Source organism: Chiloscyllium plagiosum, chromosome 3 (genome assembly GCF_004010195.1).
Source record: "Chiloscyllium plagiosum isolate BGI_BamShark_2017 chromosome 3, ASM401019v2, whole genome shotgun sequence".
NCBI classification, from domain to species: domain Eukaryota; kingdom Metazoa; phylum Chordata; class Chondrichthyes; order Orectolobiformes; family Hemiscylliidae; genus Chiloscyllium; species Chiloscyllium plagiosum.
In genome coordinates, this window is record NC_057712.1 from 80,761,313 (window position 1) to 80,775,149 (window position 13,837).

Sequence of the window (13,837 nt, forward strand, 5' to 3'; positions counted from 1 at the left end):
GTTATGCTGTATCGAGGATTCATGCAAATATTCTACACATCTACTCCAATCTTAACACATAATATGAACAAGATATTGTGAGTTTTTATTTGTTCCCTCCCTCTTAAGTGATTATTGACTCCATGCAAGGATATGGCTCCACTAGTGGTCATCATTCATATTGGAGTCTCAGCAGTGAGTATAGATAAGCCTTTTATAGACAAATCCAAGCCTGATCCTATCCTGACCTGATATTTACACTCGGATTGCTGGACATCAATCCGCAATGATTTGCCTGGTACATTTTCCTTTCTTCATTCCAGGAGCATGAACTTATCCGTTGTACTCCAGGAGAAAGTGAGGACTGCAGATGCTGGAGGATAGAGTCGAGAATGTGGTGCTGGAAAGACACAGCAGTCAGGCAACATCCGAGGAGGTGGGGAATCGATGTTTAGGCATTAGCCCTTCATCAGATTCTCCAGCTTCTCGGATGCTGCCTGACCTGCTGTGTCTTTCCAGCACCACACTCTTGACTCTGTCGTATTCCAGTCAGCATCCCAGCTAAGATCAAATAACCAACTAGCACTGAAATTGGGTTTGCACATTCTAACTTTTTTTTGTGGTGAAACTACTTATTCAAGATGATGGAATCAAAATGGCAAATAATAAATTAACATGCGAAAAAGGAAGAAGCACTGAGACCAACACTTTTAGCGGGGCAAATTTTCAAAACACTGAATGTAATACTTTGGTCAGTTCATGAAATGTAAAAGAAATCTTGTATCTGTATATTATCTATTGTAGTTCAAAGAAAACAGAGTATGCTAGGCCTTTTAGACAATAAATAAACACATTTGAAAAATAATTATCCCAATTATTTTGACTGAATATAAAATCTGGTGTTTGGCTATGTTTTCCGTAGAAGCTAATTTTATACATTCTCCCAGTTAGAAACATCATTGCACTTTTCAGTGATGAACTTCACTACATTGATCTCTGGTTTAGCACTGACAAATTAACGATCTTCTCAAGGACAATACGTTAGCAAGAATTTGTCAGGGAGATTAGGGAGCCTACGTTCCATGACAATTCTTTGTCCAATGACAGTCAACTTGCCAACCAATCAACATCCATTTCTTTGTGGGAGAAATTGAGATTATTTGAAATTTGGCATTCTTGCATTTGTTCTAATGAGTGCAAGACGAATACCTTCAGTATGTTTTTCTTTTCAGCAATAACAAGAATTATATTGTACTGTACGCAGTTGATCTTATACCTTATAAATCTTACAGTACCTACACTAAGTTGATGAAAAAAATAATCTGTTCCAGAATCAATTTGAAATAAAAGAAGGCACCTTTAGATTATGAACTGAAATACCGAATCTGACTTTTATAACTTGTCAACAATATATAACTAAATGAAATGAGGTTGTCTGGGTACTGTGTAATACAAGAACACTCAGGAGATAAATAATGCTTCCTGTTAATCTCCTGATAACAGTTTTGTACGTAACAGGAATCAGAATAGTAACAAAAATGGCTATATAATCAATTAAGCAAATATGCAAACTGTTTACTGCTAAATTATGGATACTAAGCTTAACTTTCCTGAAGCATAAAAAAATGCTGTTTGAGCAGTGGTTTGAAATGCACGATCTTGACAAAAGTTCACATTTCCTGCTTTTGGAAACTGAAAGTGTTGCTCAGCAAGAGTAACTGCTAAACACACCTAGCTGCATCAGAAACAAAAGTTGAGTTCTCAAATAAAACTTGCAACAAAGTAAAAACTGGCACTTGCAAACATGTCAGGCTAAATTAATATTTGCTGAATTTCAAGAAAATAAGGTTGTTTTATGGTCATGATATTTTAAATGCAGTTCTTAGAATCGCTAACTATGTTCAAAATTATATTTTTACAGCTGCAAAGTTTATGGACTAAACAGTAGCAGCATTTGCTTGGTACAACTGCTGTCAGTATAAGCTCTGTCAGAACGTACAATGCAAATTAAGTTCCATATATTTACTTCCAAAATTGACCCTTAGGTATGTGGGTTTTTTTTGTTTTCAGTGCAATTAGTTTCTAATGCTTTCCTTTCCCAACATTAATGAGCTGGGGTCCTTACCTCAGCTACGTCAGACTTCATTGTTGCTGAGGTTGCTCTAAGTATTAAACAGGTTGTTTGTACGTAACACCAATGTACATTACCAGTTCAGCTCTCTTAAGGTTGAAGGAATGATTCATCTTTTTAAACATTGTTTTGTTAGTGTCAGGAACTTGGGAAATGGAATGCTTTACTACTTTGCAGTGACGGTACCTATTTCTCTTGTAACATCCTTTATTACTTTGTATATTAATATTTAATACACCACTTTCAAGGTGTCCCAAAGTTCCTTACATCTGATGAAGTACTTTGGAATTGTATTTACTATTGTACGGTAAGATACAACTATTTAATTTCTACAACTGATTTTCACTCAAAAGTGACTTGGATGAATTAGGACTGATTAATGAGTCATCTTTTTCAGTGGATTTGATGAACCCAAATTGTAAAGACAAAAAATGTCACCTGGTCCCTTGAATGATCATCCAGCATAGTAGGAATTTTGAATGTTAACACAAGGTGGGACAGCTCCATTTCAAGTGAATTTGTGCACCAGGATTACTGTGACACAAGTTACTAGAGACTGTTTAACTGGGGAAGTAACTTGCTTTGATAGAGAAAAGGAAGGAGAATTGAAAAGGTGATTTTGTGTGAGACCTTTATGCACAATCAGTAAGAAAGCAATAGTGGCATGACTAGGAACAGGTTGCTGTTTTTGTTTTTAGTAAAAAATTGATTGCAGGGATATTATAAATATAGTAATTTGAAAAGTATATTAAACAAATTAACTTTCTAACTTATCAAAAGTTTGTACATACTTTATTTAGCTTCAGTGACCAGTGCTTTAGTTTCCATCCACATCACTGTTTAACTCACTCTCCAACCAGAAGATCCTTTGAACATAATTTTAAAGAGCTAAAAATGGAAATATTGATGAATACCAAGAGCTGAACTTACAAAAGTTGTTATTGGTCATTCCAGATTACTTCCGAGAATTCAGTGGCTACAGTGAATTGGATTAGTTCTCAGTGCTTGGTTAGGTAGGGAAGGTAGATAACCTGATAATATCATTCTGAACACCTTTTCTTTGTTTTTAAACATGTGTGTGCAATGCACTAGGTAGGAAATCACAAATCCATTGACAGAGTGCAAGTGGCAGTTTTGACCAGTATCGTTCTACATCAGCAATAATAACAAATCTTCCCTGCTCAAAAGGCACCTTTCAAAGCAGTGCCAGAGATGTCTTATCATTTTAATTTACATCAAATACACATCAAATTAATCCTTTTTTTTACTTACAATGAAGTACAAAGAAGTGATATTGCTCAAGTGTGAAAACATAACTGTCTAAATTCTTAAAAGTTTCGGTCAGATTCTGCAGAAGGCAAAATGGGAATGTTGTAACCAAATTCTTTGTACAGTCCAGATGGTGAGTTCCAGTATTCTAAAGATTAAAACAGAGGATGCAGGAGTATATTACAGTAAATAGGTGTTAGATGAAAAATCATCTCTGACATGTACTGAGTTATGTTGAATATTCAGAAGATTTCCTGAGTTGTTGTGTGACATGGGCCACCAAGCTTGCTGAAAAGACAACTGAGCTATGTATTGGATCCTTCAAGGTAAAGTGGGTTGTTGACCCATTTCCTTTCGAGAATGAAGGCCAAAATCCTAATAACAATAATTAATAATCATAATAAAATAACAGTGTCATCACTGTCAAGTTCCCTGCACAAGCAAGGTATAGCACCATTGAGGATAAACCTCAGTCGTTCTGAGGAATAATACCTAGACCAAATATTGCTGCAGTTTAAGACTGTTGTAGTGTGCATTGAAGAGAAAAACATCAATAGATGAACTGTGCCTGCATCCTGATTGAACCTCCTGCTTACTTTAAAGGGAAACAAATAAAATGGAAGAATTAAAAAGTCATTCGGTGCAATCTTTCCTAGGCTGTTCGTCAGTTGTACATTTATCAGTCATTTCCTGGCAGAAATCTACTGTCACAGTTTGACTGCACTGTTCAAGTGAGGGCCCCCTTTCTGAGCATGTTCCTTGGTTGAGAACCCCTTGCAGATTTCCTGATGTGCACACTTCTACATTGTGGCTCGGTGACCACTGGTTCTGATGATGGGACTCTCCTTGCTCTGAGCAGCACTGCATACCATCTCCGATGCACGGTGTTTTCAAGATCTTCTGCTCTAATCCAGCAAGGGGCAAGGTGGTACTGCCTGTAGCTGCAGTTTCATCCATTGGCCTAAATACTGGACAAAACTTGTGCAATGACTGTATCTGCTCTGGGTTTAACTGGACATCACCGCATACTTCCTGGCAAAGGCATGAGAAATTATCCCATAGTTCTCCCATACAGGCATTCAGCTGGTTCCTTTCCGTCAGTAATTTCTCTTTTTCACAGACCTGAGAGAAACATAGGAAAATGGTTATAAGTAGTCTCTTAATAGAACTCATGCTCTTAATTTATTTTTAAAGGGGTAAATTTTAATCCTTCATAATATCCAGTAATGCATTAGAAAACAAGAATCTAAAGCTGAGATCTCAGGTAAACACATTAATTTGGTATTTGAGAAGCAATAACATACTAAAGGTTTGAAAAAACAAGTTTATATAAATTGTTATAATTCATGAAGGGAAGGCAGTGAATGATGGTCAATCTGTTCCTATCAATCTTTTTCTTGCCCATCAGCTGCAAGTAGCATCTTTTGATATCATTGTCATATTGCCTTTAGAATTCCTGTTCTCACAGTACATGGCAAGAAAGAGATTCGAGGAATAATTTTGGGAACAATACCAATCCAATTAGAACATAGAACAAAGAACCTACCCCTAACATCTGTCCTATACCTACCACCCCTTAATTTAAAGCTATGCCCCCTCGTAATAGCTGACTCCATACGTGGAAAAAGGTTCTCACAGTCAACCCTATCTAAACCCCTAATCATCTTGTACACCTTTATCAAGTCACCCCCAAACCTTCTTTTCTCCAAACCCCATCTTTTTGTTATTCTTCCCAAAGTGAATCACCTCACACTTAGCTACATTGAATTCCATTTGCCACCTTTCTGCCCAGCTCTGCAGCTTCTCTATATCCCTCTGTAACCTGCCACATCCTTCCTCACTGTCTGCAACTCCTCCGACTTTCGTATCATCCGCAAACTTGCTCACCCAACGTTCTAACCCCTCTTCCAGGTCATTTATAAAAATGACAAACAGCAATGGTCCCAAAACAGATCCTTGCGGAATACCGCTAGTGACGGCACTCCAAGATGAGCCTTTGCCATCAACTACTACCCTCTGTCTTCTTCCATCCTGCCAATTCCTAATCCAAACCTCCAACTCACCCTCAATGCCATACCTCCGTATTTTTTGAAGTAGCCTACCATGGGGAACCTTATCAAACGCCTTACTAAAATCCATATACACCACATCTACCGCTTTCCCCTCGTCCACCTCCTTAGTCACCTTCTCAAAGAATTCAATAAGGTTTGTGAGGCACGACCTGCCCTTCACAAAACCATGCTGACTATCCTTGATCACATTATTCCTATCCAGATGTGCATAAATCCTATCCCTTACAATTCTCTCTAAGACTTTGCCCACAACAGAAGTGAGACTCACCGGCCTACAGTTACTATAGGGTTTCTCAGGGTTCAAAACAAAGAAAGCAAACCTTTTATAGTTTTTTGGTTAAAATCTGTGGCAGTGAGCCACATAGATCTAAAAAGTCTGAGGTCTGAGTCACGGTTTGTGGTGAGTTAATTTACCTCGGCTGGACATTAGCAAGATCACTGCCTTCAATAGCTGGTGACTCAGCTACTGAAGACTGGAGGGAAAAACATCAGCCAGAACGTCCTCAATTGCTTTCCAATGACCTTGGTGATCGTAGTGGCCTGTGGCCATCAGACCTGGACAACACGTTTAGTTTGGCAGGATTGCTTAATCTCAATACCCTCCATAGTTAATGTGCCTATTGGCACTAACTATCTTGGTTCACATGAGACCTAGCTTTTTGTAAGAGACAACAGGTAGCCACAAGGTGGTTATAGAAACATATAGAAGAGGGAAAATGGAGGGTTCAAAATAACACAAAATGCAGTAAACTAGTATGAGTCCTGTTCTAAATAAACTGCCGTCAGAACTCAAAGAATTTGGATAATTGAATTTTCTAAAAAAAAATGTTCCTTCATATTGCAGACATGCAACCATGAGAGTAGTATTGTAAAGTGTTATAAAGGGCATATAATAAATTGAAGAGTTAGAATCTAAATATACTACAGGATGCTCAGAAGAAGAAAATAATTTGCCAAATTCAGCAAAGTGCCTGAAGCTCTCAAGTGGCCTGAATATGTCACACAGCGTTGTTGCCAAGCTCAGGAGTAGTGACTGCATATTTTAGTGATGGTCTTACAATAACATTATAATACTTTTTGCTGCCATCATTTTTCCAAGCTGCTCAGAACTGTGTATAATCTAGGTCAGGAAATTGTCCATTGTTGCCTCACTGTAATTAGTGTTAGTATTTGATATTTCCATGTTGGGACAAAGACTTGCCACCCTGTTCATGCCTCTCAAAATTTTATATATTTCTAACAAGTTGTCCCTCAGCCTCCAACACTCTAGTGAAAACAATCCAAACTTGTCCAACCTCTCTTCATAGCTAAGACACTCCAATCCAGGCATCATCGTAGCAAACCTCTTTTGCACTCTATCCAAATATTCTACATCCTTCCTATAGTGTGGCAATCAGAACAGTACACAATACTCCAAATGTGGCCTAACTAAAATTTTATTCAGCTGCAAGGACCTATGGGCAACTTTTTCACACAAAGGTTGGTGTGTGTATGGAATGAGCTGCCAGAGGAAATGGTGGAGGCTAGTACAATTACAACATTTAAAAAACATCTGGATGAGTAAGGATATTTAGAGGGCCAAGGGCTGGCAAAGAGGACTAGATTAATTTGGGATATCTGGTCGGCATGGATGAGTTGGACCGAAGGGTCTGTGTCCATGCTGTACATCTCTATGGTTCTGTGACTCTATAACATCACTTACCAACTTTTATACTCAATGTCCTGATCATTGGAGGCAAACATGTCTGATGGTCATTTTACCTCCACTCCCTTGTATTGCCACTTCCAGGAAGCTATGGACCTGTACCTAAGATCTTTCTTTATATCAGTACTCCTAAGGGTTCTGCCATTTACTATATTCTTTCTTCTTGCATTTGACCTCCCAAAATGCATCACCTCACATTTATACATTTTATTGTGGCAGCTGTTTGCAGATTTAGACCTATACCTAACTAAATTGAAACACTAGTTGCGATGAAACATGGTTACTCAACAATATTAAACTTTTCAATATAGAGGTTTGTTATTGAAATTAGATGCCTTTTTAAATCGGTCAGTCAATTGACTGAAGTTGTAGATTTTGATAAGACTGAACTATGAAGAATACTTGAACCTCATCTGCCTGCCTGTAGGGGCTACAGTTAAAAATGAGCAGGTTACATATCTATTCAGATATCAGCCACCTCCAATGAATACTGTAAAGGTTTTGCAAATGGATAGTGTGCCTGCCCAGAGCAGGTAAAAGCCATAAAAAGCAGGCATGTTTAAAGGCAGAAATAGCCCTTAGGATAAATGTACAAGTTTTCACTGTGCGATCAGTAGAGCAGAAGTTCTCCTCTGGGCGCCATAAAGAAAATCACATCCACCTGCCCAAGACTACTTCTTCAATTTTTCCTCCTGCAAGACCCTCCAAATTGTCAAAAATGAACGACACTTCCTGAAAGTGAGCATAAGACCAAAGCCTCCCCAAAATTCACCTTCAGACAGCTGTTTTTTGCTTTCTCTTTATGCTTGTCCCAGGAGGACAGTTTCCTGACAATTAAAAATAACACAGTCTCCTAGTTGCTGCAACCAAGATAGAAACCTACGCTGAGTTAAAATTTCCTCCTTGTCCAAAAGCTGCAATAAATGCCTTTGTAATTATATGCAAATATTTGCTGAATAGAGACTAAACCAGGCATTGTTAAGTGGAACGCTGAGCTGTTGTAAGTGATAATTGATGAATATCACATATTCATATTTATTTGAAAAAAAAGATATATTCACCTCAGTTTCTATTGTGTCAGGTACTAGACATCACTTTTTGTAGGAGGATGAGAGGGAGAGTTTAAATTCTCTATCTTTTGCAATGCTCAGTCCAGGTCTCTGTTACAATTATCAAGTCATTTCTTTGTTAAGTAACTTAATTCTGCACCTATTCCCATGATTGTGTGATACATACATCTCACTCGACTAGAGCTGCTGATGGCAGAGAGATGAAAATAGCAATCTTAGCAATGCACTGCAGCAAACAATTTGCTGGCCCCAGTCCATGAGCAGTGGCATTTGCTGTGCACCTTCTGGCTGATATCTTTGCAGTCTAGATAAATACACTAAGGAACATATGTTTAGCAAGTAAGCCCAACAACAGCAATGAAAGGCAATAGAAAGATAAAATTAAGAGTCTTCAACCATAAAACAGATTGAATGTTTTAACAGGAATTGCTGGAAAAGCTCAGCAGATCTGGCAGTGTCAGTGGAAAGAAGTCAGAGTTAACATTTCAGGTTAAGTGACTCTTCCTCAGAACGGGTCACCGGACCCAAAACATTAACTCTGATTTCTCTGCACAGATGCTGCCAGACTTGCGGAGCTTTTTCAGCAATTTCTGTTTTTGCTTCTGACGAACAACATCCATTGAATGTTTAATGTTTTGTTTAACATACTAAAATGGGTCTTACTGTGGCATTGCTTGTGAGTAGCCTGGTTTTGATGGTTTACTGCTAGCATGTTCAACTTGCCTGTACCTTAAGACCCCTTATTGTCTCTCTGTGCACCTCAGGCATCAGTTAGGACCCATGCTGCTACTGCTAGAACTCTTAAAAGTGGCAGTTGTTGAGAAACATTGGAGCAGAACATTCTGCCACTGATTACGCTCATGGCTGACGGAACAACCCAATGTCTTTTACCCACCTCTTCCCTGTAACTCTGTAAGGACACTGGTAATCAGAAATCTATCTGAAATGCACTCAAAGACTCAAGCTCCACAGTGCTCTGTGGTTGTGGATTATGAAGGTTCACAACCCTCAGTGAAAAATAGATCTCCTCATCCCAGAGCTGAGTAGCATCCCCTTTATTTTTAAACTTAAATTTTTAGCCTTGGTTCTAGGCTACGCCCAACAAGGAGAAACATCTTACATCTGCATCTACCTTATCCCCTTTATGTACTTTTTAAGTTTCAATCTTCAAAACTGTAGAGAATACAGGCCTGGTTTCCTCAATATTTCTTCACAGGACATCCTGGGAGCAAACCTGGTGTACTTTTGTTGCACTGTGTCTCTGGCAATAATATCTTTCCTGAGATGAAGAAATCAAAACTGTACACAAAACTCCCAGTTTAGTCTAACCAAGCTCCTACACAACTGAAGATCTCATGGCTCCTGTACACAAATCCTCCAATGATACAGGCTAACATTCCATTAACCTTCCTAAAGCGTGTTGTACCTGCACTTTAGCTTTCAGTGACTTATTGAGTAGAACTTTCAAGTCCCTTTGCACATCTCTATTTTCCAAACTCTCACCATTTAATATTCTGCACATCTGTTCTTCCTACCAAAGCAGATAATTTCACATTTTTCCACACTATATTCCATCTGCAATACTCTTGCCCAATTATTAACCCTGTCCAAGTCCTCCTGAAGCTGATTTACATCTTCCTCACAACACATAATAATGCTTAGCTTTGCGCCATTTGCAAATTTGGAAATATTACTTTTGGCCCCAACATCCAAATCACTGATACATATTGTGAATAGCTGGGGCCCAAGTACTGATCCTTGTGGTATCCCACCAATCACAAGTCTGCCAACAGGAGAATTGCCTATTTATTTCTACTTTATTTTCTGTCTGCCAACCAATCACTAATCCATGTTGGTACTTTACCTCTTATCCCTTTACTTTTGCTAAACAGCCTCCTGTGACAGACTTTAACAAAAGCCTTCTGAAAAGTTAAGCATACTACATCCATTGGCTCTCCTTTATCAAGTTTGTATATTGAAAGCAACTCTCTTTGGGGAGAGGCCAGATTATCAAAGTTGAAAGAAATTAGCAGTTAATAATTGATTTTCTATGTTGTTCATGTCTCTTTTTAAAGATTTACAATTATCTATCGAACGTTATGTCTCACTTGTCCAGATTGCGTTAAGTTCATACATAGGACGGTCTCAAGTATAAAACCTTGAGTTATGTCAGACAGGCATCAGGTGAAAGGTGTTGTTATTAAATATATTGTATTGTTAATAAATCTGTTCATAAGTAGTTTCTAATCTAAGCCATGACATCACACAAGGTTTATTTGACCACTTCCCACAGCTAAAGAAATCCTCTTTGGGAACTGATAGGAGTTAGCTCAATTTAGTTGATCAGAAGCAAGGAAGTTTATCGATATTGAATCCACACAGCATATATAAAAGCCAAGGAATGTAACTGTGCAAGTAACAACCTACTTTTATCAACCGCTTTATAAGAACACGACTGTTATACGAATTGAAATTTAAGAACTCAACATAAATATTTGTCTTTCTTAAAGCCACAATTATATCACATTGTTATAAATATGACCTTAGGTTAATTAGAGCTCAGTTATTTTTGAGAACATCTTTAGGTTTACACTGAAAGCTTTTCGATTATGTGGACGTAAATCCCTGGCACCTTCCAAAGCTCAGAAAGCATCAGTCAGGACTAAGCTTCATTTTTAGGAAAGTTTCGCAACCAGGTGCAAAGGACAGGCAGCAAGCACTCACAAATGTCTGAGTTGACCAATTATTTGAAATCTACTTACCAACTTTTGAATTTCACATTCCAGGTTCTGAATGCAGTCCAGTTTTCTCTTCCTGCATCGTTGGGCTGCTATCCGATTCTTGCTCCGCCGGCGAACATCATGAATGAACTCCAGTTGCTCAGAGGTTAACTTGTGCATCTTCACCATCATTTGGAAATCATTCCTTGGAAGATCTGTGATTTGATCAATTGGAAAGGGAAGTTTGACCTAAAAGACAAGATAATTGGATAGTTAATACATTGGAACATGTGAAATTTGCATATATCATTAACAGGGTCCAAATTCAAAAATGTATTGCATTGAAAACAATACAACAAGACACAAAGAACAATTCATGTCCCGTAAATGTTGGTTCCAGAGAGAGCCTGAACACCTTGTGATATAATATACAATACTGGTCTGGTCACAATAATTGCAAGATTCATGAATTAGCAAAGTCTTTAATATGCTGGATACTTAAACTTAACAGAATTTTAAAGATCTTTAGTATTATTTACAGTATCTTTGTACAAAGTCCAACAGCTTTGCAACATAGTTTTCAGACTGCAGGTGGCACTCACAGAATGAGTCATCAAAATTCTGCACAACAATAATAATAGGTAGTTATATCACTTTCATCCTTTAGGTTCAGCTGCATTAGCAATACATGACAACACATTTTCATTGACGCTGTGATAGCAACAATTGTAAAAAGAATGAGGCTCTCAGAATGAAAATGTTATTTGGGTAATCTCTGTAATAAAGCTACATTTTAATGAATTTGTGTAACTACAATGTAAACACACGTTCAATATAAATGGCTAGTTTACATCATTGCTACGGCTTAAACATCAATCCAAGCAATTTACAGACAGAAATAAGCATTGAGTTACAAATCACCAAAATTCCTGCATGTTTTACAACACTCTGCTACTAGTTTGGCAAATATGGAAGCTTGCTGTCTTCCTCTTCATAGTGTCAAGGAATCCGACAAGATGTGGAATTAGGAAATAAACTTATTGCAGGCTGCAAATTACTGGTATATGGACCCTTCCAATGATGTGATTCGCAGTCAGGTTATGTCACATAAGCTTGGAAACTCAGAAAGAGATATGGTTGCATTTCACTTGTATACGTAGTAATTTATTCTTCGAGCTATTTTTAATTTTTCTCATTTTTCCTTTCTGTCACTTTATATTTCTGTTAATCCAATCATTATGCTCTACTGCAGTAAGTTATCAGCTATAATAATGGCAGCATGACACTTAACTTAAAGAATCTGTTTCAACAAATAGAGTTTAATAGCATGGAATGGGGCCATTTGGCTCATCATGTCCACACTAATTGTCAAGCATCTATCTAATTTAATCCCATTTTTCAGCGCTTGGTCTGTAGCCTTGCGTGCTATGGTGTTTTAAGTGTCATTTATATACTTCACAAATGTTTGATTGTACCCATGTCCACCACCTCTCGGGTAGTAAATTTCAGACTCTCATCATTTTTTGAATGATAAAAATCTCCACTTAACTTTCCTCTTATCCTTCTATCTCTTCCTTAAATCAATGCACCCTGGTTATTGACTCCTCTACATATAAAAAATGTCTTTCTATCCATCCTTTCCATGCCCACATTATGTTATACACCTCCATCAGGTCTCTGCTTAACATTCACTTCTCTAATGAAAACAATCCAGCCTGTTCACTTTCTTCTTATAGCATAGATCCTGCAGCCCAGGCAACATCCTCGTAAGTCATCTCCGCATCCTCTTTAATGCAAACATATTCTTCCTATAATATGGTGATCAGAACTGTATGCAGTACTCTAGATGTGGTCTAACCCGTGTTTTATACAGTTCCGGCATAACCTTCTTACTCTTGTATTCTGCCCCAGCTAAGACAAGTTGCTATATGTACACTTGTAGGCTAACTAAATAGCTCTCTTTCATAAGCAAGTGAATCTCGTGTCTTTTATGAATAAGGTTTTTCTGAATAAAAATAAATCCTTGTTGCAACGGACATATTTTAAACCATATAGAATGAAATTATTTCGCTCTTTATAGAGCAAATTTGACAAATTCAAAATATATTAAGGTGTAACATGTCCAAACACTAAAGGCATTGTTCTTCATATATTGTGACCATTTACTTTTCCTTCAACACTGCTTACTGTTAAATATTATAATATGTATTGTCCAAGACCTTTAATTCTATTTATAATGACCTATTTTCCATTGCTTAGACTATTTCAATCCAGATAGCTTCTTGCCATCAATTTATCCCAACTTTATTTTCTTCAAAGGTAAAAGATACAGAACCATATTTGTTCTATATTGCATACAGAGAGTCCTGTCAAGCATTTCAAAATATTAATGGAGTTCCCTCCCTAACAGCATTTTCAGTCCCCATATAGTATATGGTGCGATTCAAGAAGGTAGCTCATTACCACCTCCTCAACAGCGACTAGGGACCGGCAATAAATGCTGGCCACCCAGTGACGCCCACATCCCATGAGGGAATAAAACAAGTAGAAGATTTCGAGATCATTTTCCCAAGACAAAGTTACTGTGCATCTCTCCTCCAAGTTTCCATTTGTCTTTATCAAAATGTAACATCATGACAATTTCACCCTTCACCCACCATCTGTACCTTCCAATGGTCAGATGATATTTAGAACCCATATTGGTTTGTTTCCTTTGTGCATCATTTTACTTCACTAGACATCACATTCATGACTATCTTTGCCCAAACATTAATATATTAAATGGGTTAATGTTGTAATAAATAGCACAGACAGGAGTTGATGAAATATTGTTGAAGGTTTTGCTGAAATTAGAACAGGAAGGACATTAATGCTGAAGCTTGTCGGTGAAA

At 37.7% G+C, this 13,837-nt stretch overlaps 1 protein-coding gene across 2 annotated transcripts in view; it reads right to left on the reverse strand.

Annotated features, from left to right (window-relative positions):
- Window positions 1-461: 461 nt before the first annotated feature.
- The window catches only part of bach2b (BTB and CNC homology 1, basic leucine zipper transcription factor 2b), a 273,549-nt gene continuing 260,173 nt past the window's right edge, over window positions 462-13,837 (reverse strand). For both annotated transcript variants that reach the window (XM_043685186.1, XM_043685188.1), the window contains exons 4-5: window positions 10,989-11,195; window positions 462-4,501 (exon numbers count right to left, since the gene is read on the reverse strand). In XM_043685186.1, the coding sequence (XP_043541121.1) occupies window positions 4,013-4,501; window positions 10,989-11,195 (696 nt within the window). In that variant the 3' untranslated portion in view covers window positions 462-4,012. The remainder of the gene's footprint in view (window positions 4,502-10,988; window positions 11,196-13,837) is intronic.